The 23,878-nt window shown below is 48.6% G+C and overlaps 1 protein-coding gene across 2 annotated transcripts in view; it reads left to right on the plus strand.

Moving 5' to 3' along the window:
• The window catches only part of PRMT8 (protein arginine methyltransferase 8), an 81,247-nt gene extending 61,923 nt beyond the window's left edge, over positions 1 to 19,324 (plus strand). For both annotated transcript variants that reach the window (XM_087813863.1, XM_016215216.2), the window contains 4 exons: positions 3,765 to 3,880; positions 9,951 to 10,101; positions 18,369 to 18,490; positions 19,241 to 19,324. In XM_087813863.1, coding sequence (XP_087669989.1) covers positions 3,765 to 3,880; positions 9,951 to 10,101; positions 18,369 to 18,490; positions 19,241 to 19,324 — 473 coding nt within the window. The remainder of the gene's footprint in view (positions 1 to 3,764; positions 3,881 to 9,950; positions 10,102 to 18,368; positions 18,491 to 19,240) is intronic.
• The last annotated feature ends 4,554 nt before the right edge of the window (positions 19,325 to 23,878 follow it).

A 23,878-nucleotide genomic window follows, 5' to 3' on the forward strand; every position in this document is an offset into this window, starting at 1 on the left:
AGCGGGCAAATGACTGGCATGTGCTAGGCTCACGTTACATATTTTGCTGAGTGAACGAATGGGTCGCAGAGGAAGGAATAAAAGTAAACCAGCAGAGGCATATGCGGCATGTACTGTTTACACTTGAGAGAGGAGCAGTCATTTTTTAAAAATTTATACTATGGAGGAGAGTTATAGAACCTCAAAATTGGAAGGAAACTTGGAGCGTATTCTGTTTGATTTCTTACCCACTACATGAATCTCACCCAGCGCATGAATATACAAACGCTGAGAGTCAGCAGGATGGACGAGAGCTTGCTGGCTTGTGAGAAGATGAAAAGGAAGGCCCCCCGCCGAGCCAGCAGGCCGCAGCTGGAGGGCTGGAGGGCAGGAGGGCAGGAGGGCAGGACCTCTGGGAGGGCTCAGTTGCTGTGCATGGATTCTCCTCTTTTACCCCCAAATCCAGAGCCAGTCTCTGGCTCTGGCCTCATTTATACAAGGAGTTAACTTTGTTTCTGAGAGCCTAAAATATATAAAACTATTATAAACACCTTTTCTTCTGTCTAGAAGAGAAACTATAAGTGGCACCTGGTGGCATTTGCTCTGTGCTTCTCAGAGGTGGTCTCATTAGCCTGATTGGAGAAACTCAAATTGCCAGGGCCAGGGTGAGGAGGGAGGATGTGGCTGCAGCTCTCACCAATGGAATGTAAAATGCGTTCCCCCGTACTTCATATTTCTTCTCCCCCAGCTGCTTCTGAGATTTTATTTTGATATACATCAACTTGACTTTGATGTGCTTAGGTGTGTTTTTCTTTGTTTCTATCCCACTTGGGGTTCTGTGGAATTGTGGGATCCGTAGGCTGATGATTTCATTAGATTAGGAAAAATTTCAGCTATTATCTTTACAAATACCTATTTTACTGCCGGATTCTCTTTCTCTTCTTCAGGGACTCCAAATATACATATGTTAGAAGTTGTTTGATATTGTTCCATTGATCTTGAGTGATCTGTTTTTGTTGTTGTTTTTGTTCTTTTTCCTCTGTATGTTTAAGTTTGGATAATTTTTATGGACCTGTTCTCAAGTTTATTCATTATTTCCTCTGATGGATCTATTCATTCTGCTAGTAAGCTCATTGAAAGAATTGTCTCTGATGCTGGGTTTTTATTTCTAGCATTTCCATTGGTTCTTTTGTAGAGTTCCTATATCATCAATGAAATTCTGTATCTTCCATGCATGTTTTTCCATTAGATTTTTAAACATATTTAGTATAGGCACTTTAAAGTTTCTGTTGAGTAATTCTAACATCCGAGCACCCTCTGAATCTGACTCTTTTGACTATTCTTCCTTTTGGCAATGGGTCATGATTTTTCTTTCTTTCATGTTTTGTAATTTTTTATTAATGCTGGAAATTGTCAGTAAAAGAATAGTAGAGAAGATGAATGGTATTTATTCCCAGAAAAGAGCACGTCTTTTCCTCTACCAGGCTATTAAGTGGTGATCTGAGTCAATCTAGTATGTGGTTTTGGTAGGTCTGGGCTTCCTTGTTGCTTTAGTTACATTCATTGCACAGTAGTGCAGTTCTTTTAAAGAGTTTGTTTTAATCCTTAAGCAAAAGTTCACAGATCCTTCTGATGTTATTTTTAAATCACCAGAAAATTAATAACAATATTTCCTGGTAGCCACTGGCCTTACTCCACATTCACTCCTTCGACAGACAGAACAGAATTGCAACAAAAATTAATCTGCTTGATTTGTGTCGCCTCCCATCCCTGCTCTGCTTATGCCCAGGGAGGTCATGGGAAATGAATGGTCAGCAGAAAGGAGAGCAAAACATCTAATGTCCTGGGTGATCCGTCTCCTGAGTAACTGAAGGTAGGGTAGTCTAGCCAGGGACATAGGACATGAACTAATGCCTAAAAAGGAAAGAAGAAAGCAACTCTTTGAGAGGTTAAATTCTTGTGAAGGTTACAAAGCAAGTAAGTGGCAGAGCCCAGGTACGAACTCCAAAGCCCAGGCCTTTAACTGGTACACACACAGACTCTCAGGTATTTGCACAACACTTGCACTAAACCCCAACCCGTGCCGTGGCCGTGAGAGAGTAAGAGCAGGAGCGTGGCACAGGCGTCTTAAGGAAGGATTTTAGATGGAGGCGGTGTGTCTTAGTGAGTGTGTTTCACCTGGAGAGAGGATGGTGGCTATTTCCAGATTTTAGAAGGGGGTCTTCTCTGATGCATGTCTTGTTGCCAACCGAGCAGCTTCCTTCTCCAAATGCAGGTTTCGATTTGGAATTTGGCACCAGCCTCGGGTGATTTAATGGGACATGACTGTCATCTTATCCTCAAGCCAGACTTTCACAACTGCTCCGTCTCTGGGAGATTGTTATTTTCTCTGCCTCTTCTCCCCGAGGGAGGTCTTTGTGTGCCTTAGAAAAGCGTGAGTCAAAGGAACACAGCTTCACTGCCTGTTCTTTGTTCCCTCCTCACACGCCCCTCTCCCAAACATATAGGGACATAGTTTCCTAACATATCATGTATTTGATGAACATTTTAAAAGAAAATTTAATCCCAAAAGATTTTAGAGAAAAATATCTCCCCTTCAATGCATTTCTAAGCCCGTCCGAGTAAGCAGACAATTCAGCTGCCTAGTAACCAAAGCCCCTGCCAGGTCAGCCTCTGTATTGTGGGGAGAGGAACTTATATTCCTGGTACTGTTATACTGGGTCAGTGTGCCGAAGGGTCAAGGTACAAGCTGTGTTTGAGCCCTAGCACCACCATTTCCCTGATGCATGACATTGGGCCCAATACTTCATATGAGTCAGGTGTCAACTTCTCCCAGCCCTGGTTTCTCATGTGTCACATATAAGCATCCTCATGGGGTTTCCGGGTAGCTGGAATGAAGAGTCTGGCCTGGGATTGTTGGTCAATCATTGTTAGCGATGATTACCATCATTTAAGGGTGGTCTTGGGCTGTGAGACTTGCATTCATTTACTCACCAATCCTTCACCCTAAATCTTTCTCCTTCTCAAAGTATCTTATGAGCTGCCCCAAGGGGCCAAGGAGCGCCGCTAAGATGGTTAGTGTCCCACCTGAGGGATAGTTCTTATGGGATAGCTCCTTAGTGACTGCGTCATGGCATGTGAGAGAGGTAGACTGTCATGGACAGCCCCCTCATTTTGCAGTTGAGAAAAACTGAGGTTCAGAGAGATTAGGGAATTTGCACAAGGCTTAACTAGTAAGTGATGGTGCTGAGATTCAAACTACAGCCTCTTTCACTTTACAAGCCCGTGTTTCTCTTTGCTGCATTAAAGGTTCAGTGGGCGGGGACAGGAGAAGGGAGAGAGATGGGCCTTCTACATGTGCAGAATGGCTGGGCAAAGGCACTGACATAGAAATGCGCATGGCAGGTAAGAGAGTTCATAGGAGACTCTGATAGCTCAGAAAGGGGGACAGGAAAGTAAGTATAGGAAAAGACAGGTAATTTGGGTTCTAGTCTTAGGCCTAGCTTTGTAGCATTCTAGCTGTGTGACCTTAGAGAAGTTTCTCAGCCTTTCTGAGCTTTAGTTTTCTTAACTATAAAGTGGGACCTGTACACATGAGATAGTGTAAAACAGCATTTGGCACATTGCAAGCTCTCCACCCAGATGAGCCATTCTTCTCCTATTTTGATGTAGGGGGACATGGGCTGCCCCTCACCCTCTTGGGCATGCCATGCTTTAGTACTCAGTGTCTGGGAGATTTCTGGGGGTCCTGCTGCAGGCCCTCATGTCTTGCTCTGTTCCCTCAGGGTGGGAGAATGTCTATGGCTTTGACATGACCTGCATCCGGGACGTTGCCATGAAGGAGCCCCTGGTGGACATCGTGGACCCAAAGCAAGTGGTGACCAATGCCTGTTTAATAAAGGTCTGTAGATTCATCCTGCTTGGGCCTGGGCATGCCGGGAACCCAGCTGTGCCACCCTGGAGAGTGGTGGGCCTGGAGTAAAGGCATCACCAGCTACTGCATGGCCCCGGCCTGGTGAGGCAAGACCACCTTGACCAGAGCCTCTGACATCACAAGGTGGCCAGTCAAAACATCATACAAAGAGCGACTGGAGTCCACGGTGGCACAGCTGAAGGGAGGGAGTCAGTAGGTGTCCCTGGGTGGTGTTGGGGCAGGGATGGGCTGGGAGAGAGGGTAATAGAGGAGAGGGCATCCTGGAGGCAGGAGTGTTTGCTCAGGTTTGAGAAAGCTACTCCATTCAGAGGTGGATGGCCCTCTTAGGAAAGAAATCCAATACTCAATCTGCTGTGTAATCGTCATTACACTCCCACATCCTAGCACACGTGGGATGTCCAGACAGCAATACACCCCACTTCCTGAGCATTCCTGTTTGTAATGCCGTAACATCTTTTCTTCCAAGGCTTTCTTCAGTGCAGATGCAGAGCACGTGGTCAGCATCCTCATCATATCAATCCCTAGTGTGCTCTCATTATTGAATATTCAAATAAGCCAAATTTGGGGGAGTAAAACTCAAAGATCCCCTTGACCTCCCCTCCCTTTCAACCGCATGCTCCTCCTAGAGGGAACTGCTGTTCACATGTTGGATTGTGCTTTCCAGTCCTTTTGCTAAGCCTTTGCATTTATATATGTTAATATATCATGTTGAATCATCTAAACTACTGATATGTGATTGTTTTTTAAAAGCTAGAAAGACATTAATTTCATATGGTTCAAGTTGATTTTTTAATTTAAAAATCTGGATTTATTTATGTAAGTATTCATCAGCCCACCCAGCCCTCATCTTGCTAAAACATACTTGCCTGCTCTGGTTTCACCTCTTTTCTGGAAATACTGCTGTGGGGGACTGAGGCATTTACAGTGTATGAAGGGGGAGGGGCCCAGGGCTGCTGAGGATGAGGAGGAGTTTCTGAAGGACTAATGTAAACTGCTGATTTGCTAGATGAGAACTGTCCTTTGTCCCCGGGCACGGTCTTCCCAGAACCACAATCCTTGGTTTGTAGTATTACCGTAGCATTTAGAAGGCACCTCCAAGAGCAAATAAAACTAGATGAGCCTCACAGAGGTCTCAACAGATGCTGCCTCCCCTTCGTAACATTCTATCTAAGAGGTTTGGTTTCAAGTCTAAGCCTTGGACTCCCCATTGACAGGATTCTAACTACTTAATGTGGCCAGTTCCAAGTCCAGGCAGGATTAACTGTGAGCAAACATGTGCTTCAACTTCTACCTACCAGCCCCTCTGTTTTCGAAACATCTCCCTTTGAGTGCCTCAAATAAGAACAAGGAAAGTACACCTGAAACAAGCTCACCACAGTGCAAAACATTTCTGTAATATTATGGAATAGATAGAAATCGACTGTGCAACTACATTTGCCAGAATGATACATGGCAGCTCTATTTGACCACTAGGCAGCTGTATGTCACAGCTTCAGCGTGGGGATAAAATTCCTTCAGTGTGCTTTCTGCCCCTGACCTGCTGGTGTGACACTGCACCTCTGTACATTTGCTGGTCACACTGTGGACTGGCCTGCTTCCATCTACCCAGGCCACACTGGACTCCTTTCTCCACCCCGTCCCAGCCAGGAACCAGCAAGAGACTTCCCCTTGGTAACACCTGAGTGCAGCCAGGGGCCAAGCAGCCAGACTCAGTGAAGAAGGTGTTACAGGCACCAGAAATACCAGAAAAGGTGTTATTGGACAGCCCCCTGAGTTGAGGGGGGAGGGCTGTCTCCTCCTCGGCTCTTGTCAGTTTCATGGGAAAGAATTCAAATGAGTGACCCCAGATGGTTGCATTGTAGTAAAGCAAATTTATTAAAGAAATAAAGCAAGTAAATTTATTAAAGAAGCAAGGCAAGCAAATCTATCAAAATACATTTGGCTTATAAAGCATAGACCGACTCTCTCAGCTAATCTGAGGTGCCCCACTTGGTAGAGGTTTGGCTTTTTATACTTTTCCAGGTTTTAAAATTCCTCTGCCGGATATCTTGGTACAGACTAGCTCTCTAGTTCTCCCTTTTACTTTGTTTATGGCTTTCCCAGAATTTATGAGAAACATTTTGCAATTTTATCTTGACAAGCCCAGAGACTGCTGGATTCTCTGTTTAAGGAGTGAGACAAAACTCCCCCTTTCCTCCCCCTTCCCTAAGGCAGCTGACTCTTTGTTTAGTGGGTGAGATAAACTCTCCCTTCTTTCCTTTTCCCCTTCCCCCCTCCTGCCTTAGCAGTTCCAGGGCGATTTAAGCTATGTATTCTCTGGTTAGGGAGGAGGGACATTAGCCATTTGTTCTTAAGCATCCTTGGTTGGGAGATAAGATCTTGTGGCAAACTGGCTGTACGCTGCCCAAACTGATTGACCTTGTTTAATTTTCTTGTCTCAGTTTCCCTATTCCTCCTGCTCTGGAATTTTCCTAGCTTCTCACTTCCCTGTTACAGAGGGGCAGAGTGAGGATGTGCCAGGCCTGGAGCCCTGAGCTGCAGCCCTGCCCCTCCCCCTCCCGGTACCCCCTCTCCCTCACTCCTCTGAGAAGGCTGCAGACTGGCTGTGATTGCTTCCTCCACCAGGAGCCCCCTCCAGCAGCTCTCTCCCTAATGTGCTAAGCAGCCTGTTGGGAAAACACTTGCCCTTCTTCACACACTTAATTGCTATTTTCATGCTATTAACATTGCAGAGTGTGACACTTTATTATAATTAAGACTCTGTTTTGTCCAGACTTCTGCTCTAAGACATCCATTTGTAACATTATTTAGTGGTGGGGATAGGGGCGACCAGGGGCTCTTCTGAGTAACTGATGCCTTTGGAGCCTTCCGCTTCATGGGGGTCACCTGGGGCCAAGTCAGGGGGTCTCCCAGATGCCGTTGCTGCTGTGAAAAGAAAGAAACCTTCCAGCAAAGGGGTCTGGACTTGGGGGAACCAGGATAACTGGGTTTGACTCTGTAGACCTAGGGTTTGAGAAAGGGTAGAGTTGAGCCCAGAGGGGGTCCATGTCTCAGAAGTCCAGCCACAGCTGATCCCATACTCAGAGATGGCCCAGCCCCCACTCCAAAAGACCCACTGCCTCCATGTCACCATTTTAATGTATAGGCCCATTACTTCTGCCTTGAAGGTTTTTATTTCTTCATCGGTCCCCATAAAATGCAAATGTCTGCAGGACCTAGTGAACACTGTCAGCTAATACAGTTGATAACTGACATTTGGTTGATGGAAGGCTAAGAACAACACCCTATAGAGATGGAATTCCTGATAGATGGGTGTGTGTGTGTGTGCGTGTGTGTATGTGTGCGTGAAGTGAGGGAGTGACAGAAGGAGGAAGAGCCAGGTCTAGATGTGTCACGGAGCCTACTTTCCAGCACCCCCTCCTGCCTTTCTGTGTTCAGGCCGATAAACTTGGATATTTTTAGCTAAACCATGAGGACTCATGGAAGGTTTTGGATACAGGGAGCAGCACAGTCTGAATGGATCTGAGAGATTAGTCAGTTGGTACGAAGGAGAAACCTGGGAAAGGGAGGGAAGTTGTCACACAGGAGACCTCTTGGGGGAAGGCTGATGAGTGTCAGGTGCTATGTCACACAGCCAGGGTGCACAGACCAATAGGTGCACTCTCTGCCCCTACAAAGCTCCAGTCTAATGGCAGGAACAAGGCAAAGGTGGTGAGGCCGCTGAGATGAGCCAGAAGTAGGGTAGAAAGACCAGGCTAGGCTGGTGGCAGAGGGGACCAAGAGAGAAAATACCACAGACCTTAGAAAAGGCCTGGAGTCTGCCCAGCTGGCCCTCACTAAGAAGGAGATGGAAAAGTCACTGAGTGTAGACACTGGGAGCCTGGTGGACTGTGCTGATGCCATTAATAAAAATGCAGTCAGCCACAGCTTGCTCTAAGAGTTGTGGAGCTGGAGGGAACCTGTGGACAACATGTGAGTGGGAGGGAATGAATGTCATGAAGGCTGACAGGCACTGGGTCTAAAAAGATTTCCAGAACTGGAGTCACGGCCCAAACTAACTGGGTGACATGTCATAGAGGATCCCTCCACTTGGGTACCAGGGAGAAAGGAAAAAGGATTGTGAGAGGGATGAAGCAGAGGGAGGGGGTTGGCTGAGTAAATGCAGTAGGAGCCAGCAGTGTGCTCTTTGAGGTCAGAGGCTGGAAAGAGTCAGGAAGCATGACTTATGAGAAGCAAATGGAAAAACAGAGGCAGTTTACCTGGGAGAAGAAAAGTTTTGGAGACCTGTGTGAGCTGGCACCGGCATTCGGCCTATTCTGTGGGTGGAGGCTACAGAGATCAGTGTGGGCTCTCGTTCATTACAGGAGGGATCTACCAATTGGAGGAGTCAGGGAATGGAACCAGCTGCCTGCAAGGCAGTGAATTCATCATCCCTAAGGTGTTCAAGCGAGCACCAGACCCCCACTTACCGGGCATCTCCCAAGGGCGCTCTCGTGTTGGCTATAGTGCACTTGCTTTCTAATTCTGCATGCGCTACCCCAGGCTCACCATTTTTTCAGCTTTTGTTCCCCAACCTTAGCCTTACTGAGGGGCTCCCACATTTCCCTGAACCTGCAGTCCCACCTCTTCCCAACTAACAGGTCAGAGCTTCAGCTCCCCATGGGGATGTCAAGACTGCTCGCCTAGGGCCCTGATCTGCTGGCTCCCTTGACCACACCTCCTCCCCCGTTGTCCCATGGAGGCAGGACTTCTCTGGGAAGGCCCCTGGGTGCTTCACATCTGCTTTTCACTTATGTATCCTAGAAATATGCAGTGATAAGGGATCGGCTTCACCTGGGAGCAAATTCTGAGGGGTGGAGGGTAGAGGGGAGGGCATCCCAGCCCTACTGAACCAAAACAGCAACCTGTGCTTTATCAAGTCCTCCCAGCGATTCTGCTACATCACTTTGTCTTTCCCCTGCTCTTGTTTCCCACCCTCAGACCCCTGTCCTAATTATTCCCAACGTGTTCCATTATCTGGGTCTCAGGAGAGCCCTGGGAAACGTTCCAGGCACACAGGTGTCTGGCTCTTGCAGCCTTCAGGACAGAAGGCCTTGCTACACAGCCGGCAGTGGGAAGTCCTTCCTGAGACCTCACTGAAAGCTGACTGGGTGCCTCTTGGGCTCTTGGAAGGTTTGCCCTGTCTCATTGGAGTCAGCAAAAAGCAGCCAGCATTCTGCACACAGAAAGAACAGCACATTGCAAACTTTTATTACACTTGCTCCCCACACGAGATTGATTTTCAGCCACTTCCCAGCTGAAATTGTTGGAGTATTAGTTCTTCGTTCTCCAGCCAGAACTGAAAAACTCTCACCTCTTATTCCTCCCTTTTCTTTTTTTTAACTGTCCAGGCTTGTTAAAAATGGCCAGCAGAGCTTCCTTTAGTGAAGCCTCTGATTGAGGGTAGGCTTGGGTCCTCACTCTGTAATAATACTTGATGCCTCCTATTGCCTAGCACTTACATTTCAAAAAACTGGGAAATGAGTAGTCTGGTTCACCTGAATCACTGGGAGGACTTGATAAAGCACAGGTTGCTGTTTTGGTTCAGTAGGGCTGGGATGCCCTCCTCTCTACCCTCCACCCCTCAGAATTTGCTCCCAGGTGAAGCCGATGCTTGTCATCTCGGAACACACTGTGGGAACCACTAGATGAGCCAAGTGATGCTGAGACGGCCACTCTGAGGACATTCGGGTTGGGTTTAGGGATGCTCTGTCTGATTAAGCTTCCTTTCTCTCCCCTCCCCTCCTCAGCCCCCACCCTCAGATTTACCCTTTTAATGCTGTTCCCCCTAGATTATGACTCATATCTGTTGCATGATTGCTCCACCCTAGAAAGGATGGAAGGGGTCATAGGGAGGGAGGTGGGAAGTCATCCTTAGAGCAAGGACAACCTGGAAAGTCTTCAGTAGGTAGTCCCCCACAGGAAAGCAGCTGCCCACCAGGACCCAGCCCTGGTACGGGTGCTAAGTGTCCGGCCTTCTCTCTTCTCTGGGCTGCAGGAGGTGGACATTTACACGGTCAAGACGGAAGAGCTGTCGTTCACGTCTGCCTTCTGCCTGCAGATCCAGCGCAATGACTACATCCACGCCCTGGTCACCTATTTCAATATTGAATTTACCAAGTGCCACAAGAAAATGGGGTTTTCCACAGGTGAGCATTTTGATGGCATTTCAGACCGTCCCTTCCCCCATGCTGAGTCTCTGTGGGCAGTGACACAGGGCTGACCCCAACTTGGGGGAAGGACCTGGGCATTAGCCAGGGGCCCTTACTTGGCACCTCTTAAGCCTCTGCAGCTGTGGAGTAATTGGAGTAATCCCGTGACCCCACACTCTTGGCTGCCCAAGGAGAAGGTAAATAAAACTGTGGCTGGCTGGGCCAGAGTTGAGAGAGAGCTTAAGTGGGGAGAAGCAGGGGTTTGGGCCCCTTTTCAAATGCACATTTGTTCATTTAGCATTTCTAGAGCATATTTTGTGTGAGTGGTAAGGAAACAGTGGAATTAGAGTTTCTCTCCCCCTGTGAAGCCTTACTACAGATTCAGTAGACTGCAAATGGTGTCCCTGTGTCTCCTGCTTTCTTTACTATGTCCAACCCAATCCATCCTTACTAAGTCCCTGACAAGGTTCCCAAAGACCACCCACACTGTCCCTCCCAGTCCTCCTGCAGAGGTGCCTCACTGCCTGTAGCAGATAAGCCCCAATATCTTAGCCGGGTAAGTGGGGGTTCTGTGACCTGGCCCTAGCCCACTCCTACAGTCTCATTTCTCACCCTCCTTTACTTCACCTTCCACCCCTGTCCCGTTCATACTAAGCACCTTGCAGTTCCCTGAACTCAGTGAGACTCTTAAATCTCTGGGAATTGCCTCTGCACACCCATGTCCATCACAGTGTGCCATGGGAGCAAGAGGATCTTTACGTCAGAAGTTCTTGTCATCTCCTTTCTTCCTGTGTTAGTTTGCAAGGGCTGCCATAACATTATCACAGACTGGGGGGCTTAAGCAACAGAAATTTATTTCTCACAGTCCTGGAAGCTAGAAGTCCAAGGTGAAGATGTCAGCAGGGTTGGTTTCTCCCGAGGCCTCTCTCCTTGACCCACAGATGCCTGCCTTCTCCCTGTGTCCTCATATGATCTTTCTTCTGTGTGCACATATCCCTGGGATCTCTGTGTGTGTCCTAATCTCCTTCTAAAAGGACACCATCCAGATTGGATTAGGGCCTATTCTCATGGCCTCATTTGAACTTAATCACCTCTTTAAGGACCCAGCTCCAAGTAGAATCACATTCTGAGGTATTGAGGGTTAGGACTTTAGCATGGGAATTTTGGGGGGACACAGTTCAGCCCATAACACATCCCCTGTGCTCACTTTCTCACCTGGCCAACCCCAGCACAGTATTACTCGAGCCCCTGCTTCCCTCTTGGGTCAAGCTTAGGTGTCCTTCTTGGGTTCCCTAATGCCCTGTACTTAGCTTTGTCATGTCCATGTTTAAAGTGATGCATATACACAAAGCAAAGATAACAAAGAGTATAAGAAGTCAAGGAAAATGCCCTCTCCCCATTCACCCCAGTTGCACACATCACAGGTATATATTGTTAAGGATTTCTTTCGTGTCCTTCCAAAAAATTTCAGTGGTGCACAAATACATACATATCTATATACACCTCTTTTATTCTTTTTATCTGAAATAATTATAGACTCAACAGAAGTAAAAATAGTACATAGAGTTCCTTGAACGCTATGCCCAGCTGCCCCTGGCGGCATCTTACATAACTAGAGTACAGTATCAAACTACAGCATTTAAAACACACAGGTTGGCTCGTCCCGTACACACTGCCTTCTGCTACCTTTCCTTTGTTAACAGTATGTCTTGGAGGGACTTCCATAGCCTCACAGCGATATCTACTTTCTTTTTTAAACAACTACACAGGAATTCAATGTAGGACGTGCCATCATTTATTCAACATTTCTACCCATTTTTGCAATCTTTGGTCTCCCCACGAGTCGGGATCACATCTCGTTAGTCTCTGCACTCCTGGATCCTTTGGCAATGCTTGACTCACAGCAGATCCTAAACAAATCCCTGTTAAATAAGCGTGTAAAAATATGACTTCTTCCCTCGGGGATGTATTCAGATCACCATTCTTGTGGAGTCTCCCTGGGAACTGGGAGCATGTAGTTGGGGGTGAGTGTGCCTGTGGCAGGAATAGGTGGGTCCTACCAGAATTTGAGGATGTGATAATTCACTTCTGGAAGACATGGTGATAACGATCCTTTCTTACCTGTTAACAGAGGAGGCAAGGGTCTTAGCTAATCCCTCACAGAAGGTTTTTTTTTTTTTTTCCCAGAACCAGTGTCTCCCAATTGCCAATACCAGGGTTTTCTAGTCTCCATCATTCAGGCCAGTGCTGGTGCTCCTTGCCCTGGGGAAACCAGAGGTGCCCAATCTGGGTTGTCACAGCTGTTTCCCTTCTTAAAGGGGCAGTCTGCAGGCTCACCTTCTTGATGGGCAGGAATAGCCAGGAGGGGGCAGGGAAATTTTACCTAGACCTTGAAGAATGGAGAACACTCAGCCTCACAATGGTGAGGAGTGGGGGCCATGAGAGGGCTGAGGAGCCTGCTTGGGATCAGAACTGTGACTGGAGGCCTGGGGTGGAGTCACAGTGGCTGCTTCTGCCTCCACCACCTCCAGGATGATGCCTTCAGCAGGGCCTGCCCTGCTGCAGGTGACGAGAAAGTCAGTTGGCAGGGGTACTATGGGAAAAGTCCTGGCTTTTGAAAGCCTGGGCTCCAGCCCTTATACTCTCAGCTGGGGTCCCTGAGGTCAAGCAGACAGCCTGGTGAACCCTGTCCAGAGGTGGCTCTCTGGCTCTGTGGTGGCAGGAACAACATTCCTGATGCCTTCCACATGGCGGAGTCTTGTTTAAATTCAAATTCAGAATCAAAAAAGTCAGCCCTGGGCTGCCTGGGAGAAGGTGAGAATTTAAAGTGTTAAGTCGTGAACCACTGGCTCCTTTCCTTTCTGTTCCTTGGTCACGCCCACCATAGTCCCACACAAGCCCCTAGGAGCAACATGAAGATGAATGTGTTTTATAAGCTCAAGGACCTTGGGTCTAGCTCAAGGTCTGAGCATGCTCCTTTGTATTTTGCTGTTACGGCATTATGTCCCCTCCCCTGTGCACAGGAACTTCGGTTCTGAAAGAACATTTGGAGTTCCTGTAGTCCTCATTTCCTGTGCCTTGGTGCAGAAACTCTCAAAGTGTGGTCCATGGACCAGCAGCATCAGCATCATCGGGAACTTGTTAAAAATGCAAATTCTTGAGCCCTACCTCAGACCTACTGAGTCAGAAATTCTGGGGTGCGGCCCAGAAATCTGTGCCTTAAGTTCTCCAGGTGATTGTGCTACATGATCAAGATTGAAACCACTACCTTTGCCAAGCCTGCCTCAGCAAATGGCTGAGAATGTGACCAGTGTTGACATCCTCTGGAAAAGCAATTCCATCTCCTGGCTGCGGTATGCCTCTGGCCTCACCCAGACAGTATGCCTGCTGGCTGACAAATCCCTCCTGCCACAGCATCTCCACATACATAGCGATCAGGGGAAATTACATTTTTCAGCTGCTTTCTCAGCCACCCTGAGATGTCAGCATGGGACTTTGCTTCTAGTACACAGCAGAAGTCCTTACCAGTTAGCATGGGCTTGAAAATGGGCTTTATGCAGACCTTCTGAGCTCGGACCACCAAAGAAAGAGGATTTCCTTTTTGTTTTTAAGGACCCCAGATGCACAGAATTAGATTAATCTCAATTACTGGTTCATGACATACTGTCATCGTTGGGTCATGCACAGTTCACTTTTTGCTGATTTATTAACTAATATAATGAATACCTGTGACCTCACCACCTAACTCAGGATCAGAATAAAGTAAATAGTAACTAGAAATAAGACTATTATTATTATTGGAATGTACATATATTAGTTAAGAAATAAATTATTAGAATATAAATGTTAACCAGAAACCCATTATTAACAAATATGGTTATAATTAATAAGTATAAGTAATTAATTCAGCTACATTCTAAATCCCTGTGAGATCACCAGCTAACTTAATTACTTAAATGCTATCCATACCTTTCCATCCACTTGGATGCTCTGCTCCTATCCCTGCCCTGCCCCATATCACTGCTAGATGAACATTATCCTGAATTTTGTGTTCTTTATCCCTTTGCTATTTTAGAAAAATTTCATCACATGTGTGTATAGGCCTAAACAACATATTGTTTGGTCTCAGCTATTTTTGAACTTTTTGCAAAGCGTAGCCTGCTTATGTGGCCCCTCTTCATCAACCCCCAACCGTCTTTCCATCTCAGCCCAACAGCAGCTGGCTCTGGGAGCCCTCTCCAAAACACATCAAGTATTGTGTGGCTTGAAAACAATCCCTTTTAATGGGCTACCACCTCCTCTCTAGCTCCAGGCAGGAGCCATAATGGGCACAGGCACCCAGAGTTTCAGGCTGTGCCAGCCAGCAGGCCCAACTGCCCCACCCACTGCTCTGGCACATCCTGGGCAGGTAGGGGGAGGAAATTGGGACTGGGACCCTAGGGCTGCTGTGTGGTAGGTAGAAGGGCAATAGACTGAGTATGAGCAGGTCTGGAGTTGAATCCTGGTTTTTCCAGGATTCAGCATGCTGAAGGTGACCTTGAGCAACATAATCTCTGGGCCTTGAGCTTGTTATGTGTGACAGGATACCATTGGACCTAGGTGGCCTGGCAGCTCTTTGTAACTTTGCCATCTTGTGACACAGTCATTTTCTCAGGTCAGAGAAGCTTCTTGGTGCATAGTCTTTAATTCTTCAGGCAGTGTGTGAGCCCCCTAGGGGATATAATTACAAATTTGCAGCTGGAAAGGGTATTAGATTCCACTTAGCCACTGGGAAGTGAAACAGAAAGTGGGCTTCCATTCCCTTTCTAAAAGCACCAGGAAAATTCTGTGAGAAGCCCCTGCTGTTTGTTCCCATGGCCCCTTGCAGTCACAACTCACACCAGACCTAATTGTCTTCTCACTTAGGTGGCAGGATCTGAGCGGGGCAAGGTTGTATTGGTTGCTTTTCCCCAAATTTAGGACCATATCTGGCACATGATAGGCATCTTGAATAGATGTCTGTTGGATGGATGGATGGATGGATGGATGGATGGATGGATGGATGGATGGATGGATATGCACTTGGAATACTGCAGACAGTACTGGTCACACTCACTTCAAAATACAAAACACAAGCTGTCCATAATCCAGAACCCAGAGAGACTGTGAGAAGAGGGGCCTGAGGGAGGGAGAAAAGGGATCAGATACTGAGAGCATGAAGGTATCTTCATAGCAGAGGAAGCTGAGGGTAGGGGAGGAGAAGGAAAGGCCTGTTCGCTGACCAGAACCCTAGATGTCGTCCACAGCCCCATGGGGAGTGCTCCCCTTTGTGCACAGCATCTTCCTGGATGCTTCCCTGGACATGCTAGACCACCAGAATCAGGCAGCACACCTTTGCCGGTCGCAGCCACAGTTTATGGATACGTAAGATGATACGTCACTTTCCATAAAGATGAAATAACCGCCTAATGCGTAGTAACTCCCTAACACGGGCCTAATATGCTTTAGGTAGGGCGACCATATAATTTATCTTTCAAGTGAGGACGCCTTGAGAGCGAAAGGCAGAGCTGTTAGTCAATGCCGGAAAACAAGTAAACGGGACCTGCCGTGCACAGCAGAATGTTGGGTTGCCCTCGGTGTATCTTTTCCTCACTCTCATCCATCTAATCCCCACAGCACCCCATGTTCTGCAGGTGTAGAAAATGAGCCCCAGGGTCAGGGTGCAAATACTTGTCAAAGTGGAAACTGGAACTGGGTCCGCTGTTGCCTACTTTAAGGTCCTTCCCTCTGACACCCATCCAAGAGAAGTTATCAGATGTGAACGATTAGGTTTGCTACGCGAGTTCAGCCATGGCTGTTCATCTGCATCACTGGGCGGGAGGGGGGATTTTTAAGTCTTGGCAAACCTGCCCCCCTTTCACCCCCAGAAATACTGAATTTCAATCCCTAGTAGAGTGGAAACAGTTGAAGTTTAATAAGTCTCTTCTGGACATCTTATTGGAGGATTAGGACTGAGAGGACTGGTTTAGATAATTAATTCATAGCTAATGGACCCATCATGGAAATAAGACTTTGGGGAAGTTCTTAATCTTTTGATGTTGATGGTGGGGGAGGAGATGACTTTCTTCCAACTCAGGGCTGGCAAGTTTTTTGGGGGGGGAGGGTCATTACCATCAGAGGCAGATTCCTAGGCTTGGTGGCTGGCAAATCTGAGCCAGTGAAGTCTCTGGGATTCTCACGAGGCATCTGATTAGGTGACAGAAAGAAGCCGCTTGAATCTCCTTGCCTGAAGGTCTTTGAAAACAGGAGAGACACCTGTCTGAGCTGCTGTAGGTGGAAGCGGGGGTGAGAGTGCTGTCAGTCATACACTGCTCTTTTCTACACACACCGGAGACTGTCTCTTGACAATTTATTTAGATGTAGTTGGCAGGGAAGGTGCTGGGAGCAGGTGGACTTCGTCTGTAGACAGCAGTATGCCTTAGAGGCCAGGAAGGCTGGATATGTTTGGGGATCCAGGATCTGAGAGGCACAGATTGCACGTTCATAACCCTCCTTCAAGCCCTTCTAAATGTTCAGGCTGCTCTTCCCCTCCATGACCTTGAGTTTGCATCGATTTCCCACATGCACACACTGAAGGCTACTCAAGTCTGTATCCAAACCACTGAAATATGATCAAGCCAGTTCATTGCAAAGGGCAAGGAAAGACAAACTCTTTACCTCCATTAAAATAGGGCTTGAAAGATCTTAGAGACCACCTGGTCTAACTCTGTGCCTGATAAATCACAAGTCAGTGGACCCCAGGTAGCTCATAAGATTGTGCTACAGCATTAATTCTTTCTGACGAATTAAACATCTGTCTTCTAGTAATTCCCACCCACTAACCTTTGTTCTGCCTCTAAAGCCACATAGAAGGCCACACATAAGTCTTTCCATGTGACAGCTTTTTGTAGTGTTTGAAACACACTTATTATGTTCCCCTCAAGTCTTCTCATCTTTAACTCTGGTTGTAAGCAAAGAGGAAATCAGTATCAACGAGTCCTGTATCCTGGTAGAGGAAGATAAGAGCCTAAAGGGCCAAGAAGAACTGACTATAAGATGGGCTCTTCTAACGTACATAGGTTCTAAAGCCCCAGTGTAACTGAACATCTGTGGGTGCATTGAAGCATCATGGAATGTCTTATCTACTCTGGTTTTATACCAAAAAAATCATTCATTTATTCAGTGCTTATAGATCTACTAAGTGTGCTGGTAAGCACTGAGGATATAACAGTGAACAGGCCTGGCACGGCCCCTGGCTTAGTGGAGATTGCAGTCTCGTGGGGGACACAAACAAGTGAAAAAAAAGGCACTTATGCCACAGCATGACAGCCCGGTGACACAAGCTCAGGGTGCCCTTAATCCAGGTGGGCGGTCAGGCAGGGCTTCACAGAGGAAGTGACCTTGAAAGATGGGAAGAGAGAGCCTGGTGAGTAGTCAGTAGGGAGGGAAGAGTGTTCCAAAGACGGCTGCAGCTGAGGAAGATGCCCATTAGCCGGACCTCTGGTTTAGCTGCAGAATTTGTAGCGTGCTGAGAGGAGATGGGTGCTATTTAGTGGCAAATACAGAGGAGGCGTGGCTTTGGAGCATGCAGGAGGTGTGAGCTGTAGACCAGTGTTGGGGCTGCGAAATGAGAATCATCGCTCGTTTCAATTTGATCCAGTTAGGCAGGCACAGCTGAGACCCCTGGCAGGCCTGGGCCAAGGGTACTAATGCTGATTCTAGGGCAGAGAAGCCGGCAGGGAAAGCTATTTGTAGGACTGGATGTCACTGAACTGCGGAAACTGGGTTAGCTGTGGCGTTTGCAGAAATGAAGTTATTTAAGGAGAGACAGGACGGCCTACTCTACGAATCTCCCCCACACTGTCTGAAAGTCTTCTTCACTGTCACACTAAAGAAAAAACAAAACAGTTGCATTTGGGGGTTCATTTGTGTTACAAAGTTTAGCTGGTGAGGGTATGGTCCTCCACTGCTTGGTATGAATTTGTAAATCAGCTTTTCTTCTGATCTACAGCTAAGACCTGTAGCCCTGAGGGGTTGGAGATCCGATGGAGGGGGGGATCACTGGGGCTGAGGGGGTAGTTCTGGTGGGAACTTGAAGTCTGGCACTGACCCAACAAGAGTGTTGCGTGGGGGTCAGAAAGTCCCAGAGGAAAGCCAGCAACTTGTAGGCAGGGTCCCAGCCTCAGCCCTTCTGGAGACGTCTTCTCTGACTCCTGCGTCCTACCACCCTCTCCTTCGCCCCGTAGCCCCTGATGCCCCCTACACACACTGGAAGCAGACGGTCTTCTACTTGGAAGATTACCTCACCGTCCGGAGGGGGGAAGAGCTCTATGGGACCATCTCCATGAAGCCAAATGCCAAAAATGTGGTGAGTGCTGAGGCAGCCTCTGTGTGGCAGGGGTCAAAGAGAAGGGATGGCAGTACTGGTCCCAGGACCCACTGGCCCAGATGCCTAAGTGCCTTGTGCTCAGTCAGGAAAGTTGCTAGAGGAGGCAGTAGGAAGCTGGGCTTGGATGTAACTAGGCCTTACTGAAGGATTCCAACATTGGCCCCTTAAAGCTCAGGAATTAGAGACGTTTTCTAGCCCCCTTCCCCCCGCCTCCGACTCAGCCTTGAGCACAGCTTCTGGCTCTTCACAGACGGGCTTCGAGGACGGGGACTGTTGCCATGAGTTTCACTTCATTTAGGACAAGCTGAGCCAGGAAATTAAGAGTTTCTGGTGGCCCAGAAGAAGTGTGGTTTGCATTTCTTCAGCTGGCCTGGTGGGGTGGAGACGGTGTGATTCCTTCCTTTTGAGCCACCCTGGCTGTGGGCAAGGGCACTAAGAGTCGACAGAAGGCCTTGAGGGTTATACCGCAGAAGACTCACCCATTCTCCCAGGATGAAATCAGAGGGAGCAGCTCATATTATGACAGGAAGGATTTAGGTTAGGAATCAAAGAACTTCCTGTGAGGATAATGAAGCACCAGAATAGATTCCCGAGGGCTGTTGGTGGGAACTCCTTAGCTAGCAAACCTTAGGAGCACAGTAGCTACCCAGCCATCTGCCTGCAGGGAGGGGAGTGGTGCCGGCACTTCCGACCGCACTAACGCTGTGACCCTTCGCTCCTTCTCTGCAGCGAGACCTCGATTTCACAGTAGACTTGGATTTCAAGGGACAGCTGTGTGAAACATCTGTATCTAATGACTACAAAATGCGTTAGCACACGTGGGAAGCTGCAGAGAGTGAGCGAGAAAAAAACTCTCACCTCGATCTGTGGCACTGTGACAAGGAATACTGTTTGCTGGACTACACACTCGAAAACCCGAGTTTTAAATTCTGCCTTGAAGATTGGGGAACTCACCAGGGCTCCGGTGGCCCTCACACTGGACAGATGACCTCCAGCTGCTCAGCTCTGCTCTGTGAGCCCCTCACAACAGCTTTGCTGTCGCTGACCAAGAGCGACCCCCAGTGCTGCGGCTGGCCCGAGGACAGAAGTACCCGTGTATACCCGCTGCCCTCCTTTACTGTGGATCTCTGATCTTCCGTTTTGCATGCTGCAGGCATCTAGGGCAGAGCGCTTCACTAGAACCTGGAGGCTAGCGTCTTTGATAGAATAAGCCAGATTCTGTCTGTGCGGTGGCGTGTGCGTGCGTGTGCACATAGAGCATATACAGTCGCTTATTTACCCACAACACTGTATATGCATGCGTATTCAACCACTGGGTACACCCAAGGGTTCATTCAGGGCGTGCGCGCACGCGCGGGCGCGAAGAGCATATATTACTCTCAGAGGAGATTTTGTTGCTTTCAAATAGGACTTTGTTTTGTGATTAGCTCTCCCCTCCCCCATTCCTTACCAGATGTAAACAGCTATGAAACGTTTTCTGTACTAGCTCTGGTCTTCTTTTGACTAGACCGTGGCTCCAAACCACGAGCATAGTACCAAGCACTCTGTGGGCGCTCAATAAATGCACATGAGAGTGAAGCAATGGGGCGCTGTGTTCCTGGTGCTCTGGAGCGGGAGGGCTGGGGGAGCAAGTCCGAGGCCATAATGGAACAGGAATCAAAGGGGCAGCACCTCGGTTGCTCCCTGCTCCAAGAAGGAAGCTCCTCCGTAGAACAGCTGTGAAGTCGCCCCCCTGCAGACTCTTGGGGGTAGGAAGAGGGTCCCGGAGCTGGGGAGGGGACATGAGCTAACTGAGAACGCTCTAGAATGGGAGGCCGCATGTAGCCTGGAGGAAGCCATGGTCGGGAGCAGGAATCTGGGATGTGCATGCTGGTGGGAGGGCCTGGAGAAAGCAGGAGACAGCAGCTGAGCTTGTGGTCTTGAGTCACTGGGGAGAGACTGGGACAGGGCCTGAGGGAAAAGTCAGTAGGCCAATGGAGGGACAGTCCTTATCCAGAGTGCTGAGAATCTAAGCAGACACAGAGAGTGGTGGTGGATGATCTCTTCCTGGCCCCCTCACCCCTGGGCCAGTGTCTGGCTTGGCATGTCACCCTCCGCCTCAGCAGGAGCCCACCCACCTTGAATGGGGCCTTCCCACTGAGCTCAAGTGAAAGACACTTGGTCCTCGAGCTGGCACCCAGTTTCCCACCACAGCTCCCTTCCCCAGTGTGGTTGGTAAATCTCTAGTCCTCCCAACTTCTTCATTGTGCCACCTCTAAGATTTTGGGCTCCATTCCCATCATGGAGAGGACAGACCAGATGAGAGAGTTCTGTGGCTGGGACTGGTTACTTGAGGAAAAGATGGAAACCTCACCTATGGACAGGGACCCAGGCAGCTGCCTTGAATATTCAATTGCCAGGTAGTGTAAGAGCCTGCTTCTTTGGTGTCGGGAAGGAATGGCGCCAGGTGCCCGGGCCATGGGGTCTAGCTCGGTTGTGCCTTCAATGCAGTGTGGACCTTGGGCAAGTCACACCACAGTCTTTGGCCTTGGCCTCATCACCACTGAAACTAGGGAGCTGGACCGAGTGAGCACTTTCCACACTGTGTCTTGGGGGTACTGGGGGCTTGTGGGAGGTGTCAGGGGCTAAGTGGGCAGAGCTCTGAGTCTCCCCTCCCCAGATTCAAAAAGACCAATTTTTCCTTTCTCTGTGTTTTGTTTTGTTTTTTGGGAAAAAAATTCTACTGTAAATAAAAATAAAATAAAGAAATGAAAAGGAACCAAGACCAGAACCAAACACCTTTGAAAATGACTTATGTAGGTGACTTGAAAGTCCTCGCAGCCCTAATACTCTAAGGTCAGTGCTGCCTGGGACTCTCTCTCTTCCCTTCCCCCCTGCCCACCAGACCTGTGCAGTTTCACCTAAAACACTTTCTGCAGCCCCAAAGAGGCTTTGGGTCTTAGCTGGGCACCTACCACCTGGCCCAGAACCGCATTTCCACTTGCCTGCACCTTTGTTCTCTCCCACCCCTATCGGCTCTATTCTCTCTGGAACCATCATCACTCAGAAAGAGGGACAGGCTCTGTCAGCAGAGAGGGGCCTTTGTCTGAATTTTCAGAGGGGCTTCTGGAGGAGCACATAGCTCTGTGGCTGCTCTGCTTGGCAGGCAAGTGGATTTCACTTGCCCCTCCGCCTGGTTTTGTGCAGGGTACAAACTGCACAGCAGTACTCAGAGGCCCCGAGAGAAGCGGTTCTGGGCCCCTTGGAGCCCGCGTTTTCCATAAGTGACCTTGCGGGGAAACTTCTAGCCTTAGTCCAAGAGTGGTAACAGAATCTCTGAAGATAGAAATACAATGTCTTTTGCCAGAACTGGTGAAGTGTTTTGATTTGGTTTGTTATTGGTCATTCTTTAGCTTCGTGGCCAGGCAGTCTCATCTGTGTCATCATCTCTCCTGGGGGAGACATTCCAGGGTCTGGGAAGGCAAATAGGCCACTTAGAGGAAGTGGTCTGGATGACGGCCCAGGACAGGAGGATGCCGAGGAGGCCTTGGCTTGCCTGGGGGTGGGTGTCCTGGGGATGGCAGTGGCCTTAAAAATGATAACTGACTTCAGTGGCAATGGCCCTTCCCTTTCATAACTCTCTGGCGTTTGCTTGCTTGTTGGTTTCCCCAAAGCCCTGGGGCTTAGGCGTGAGGTGCTCCCCACCCATGTTGTAGCTGAGGCTCTGAAAGTCAGGGAGGAGGGGCGGAGCTGGGCAGCGAGCACGACCCGGCTCCCCATGCCCTCTGCCGACCGGGCTGCTTCTTCTGAACCTCCAGCCCAGGAGGCCTCTCTCAGCACCTAGAGACAAATACAGTGAAAATCGTGTAATGCTTTTAGTCTACACATATTAAACCAGAAAAATCGAGAAACTTAAGAGGGGACAACTGAGTTAGAAGAGGGAAAGTGTTGAGGAAGGACATCGGGTGGGGTCCCCAGAGGGCCTTCTAGGGAAACTCACTGGTGGGTTTTCACTGCAGTGGGAGTCAGGAAGCTTGAATTCTGCCTGGCCTTGAAGAGTAAGGCCTCCAACTTTGTGCAGAATTCTGTCCATTGTCTGTGGGTAAAATCTTACATCACCAAGAGCAACCAGGATGATAGCCTCCCAGGAGCTCAGGTGTTTGGGACATGCAAGCATCCCTAACACTCCTGGGGGACAGGAGGCTGGCAGAGACAAGACCCAGCAGTCTTTTCGGCTTCTCCAGCCTTCAGAGGAGAAGAGGGTCACCCTGCAGCCTGCCCTGGCCCTGGGTCTTTGACCCCCACCACACCATCCACTCTCTCTGCTCCTGGGGTGCAGAGTGAAGCCTGGGAGGCACAAAGAAGCAATTCACAGCAGCACCCCCATCCTGCCCCAGGAGTGCTGCAGGGGAAATTGTCATTTCTCTCTGATTCTGTGGAAAATAAGCAATATCTGCTTTGCGCATGTTCTGAATAGAAGTTAGTGTGTAAGATTAGGTTTGGGCATGATGATAGAGTTGCTGTAAAAATGACTTGACTTATGAAACGCGAATCTGACTTTTTTTTGAGACTATGCAAAACCCTACCACTTTTCTCCCTTTCTGAGGAACATCTCCCTTTGTTTCCCCTTTTCCCCAGACCTGCAGTGGTGGTGCCTCTTTTGTGGTCTTATTTGGGCTTATTTGTTTGTACCTGGCTCATTCTGCGCTTGCTCCGAGGTGCATTGCAGGCATGGTCTCTCTTCCCCACTAGACCACAGGTTCCGAGGGCAGGACCTGCCTCCTTCTGCCTGTGTTTTCTCCTTAACAGAGTAGGGGTGCGGGTGGGAGATCACAGGGTGATAACTGACCAGCTTGATTCTTGTGGAACACGTCTGGGAGTGACTCTAGGACCACCAGGCTCCTGTCCCTCTGTCTATGCCCTGGGGAGATGCTGGCTTTTTTTTCCTTTCATAAAAGCCACTCTGTGAAGGATGTCCCTCCTTTGCCAGGTCCTACTTGGTTTCCTGCACCTTCCTCTCCCTTTGGCATCACACCTGGCACTCCATCTCTTGGCCCAGCCTCGCTCCAGAACTTAGTAACAGGATTAAATTAAGCCAGAGGTCTCAGTCTATCCTGATGCCTTGGGGTGGTCACCTGGCCAGGACTCTGGCCAGTTCCAATCATTAGGTACCTGTCCTGCCTTGATCTCCTGTCTTTAACTCCCGGATCCTGTGCGGTATGTGAGCTTTGTCTTGTTCTTAAAACCCCTCCCACCCCACTACACAGAAGGTCCCCAGCCTGATTTTTGGAGCCTTTTTCTTAAAGACAGATTTTTCTGGATCCCTGCTACCTGCCTGGAGTCTTGAATGGCACCTCTTTGCTCACCTGGTTTCTGAGTGCCACCCCA

Source organism: Miniopterus natalensis, chromosome 2 (genome assembly GCF_054644295.1).
Source record: "Miniopterus natalensis isolate mMinNat1 chromosome 2, mMinNat1.hap1, whole genome shotgun sequence".
Classification (NCBI taxonomy): Eukaryota; Metazoa; Chordata; class Mammalia; order Chiroptera; family Miniopteridae; genus Miniopterus; species Miniopterus natalensis.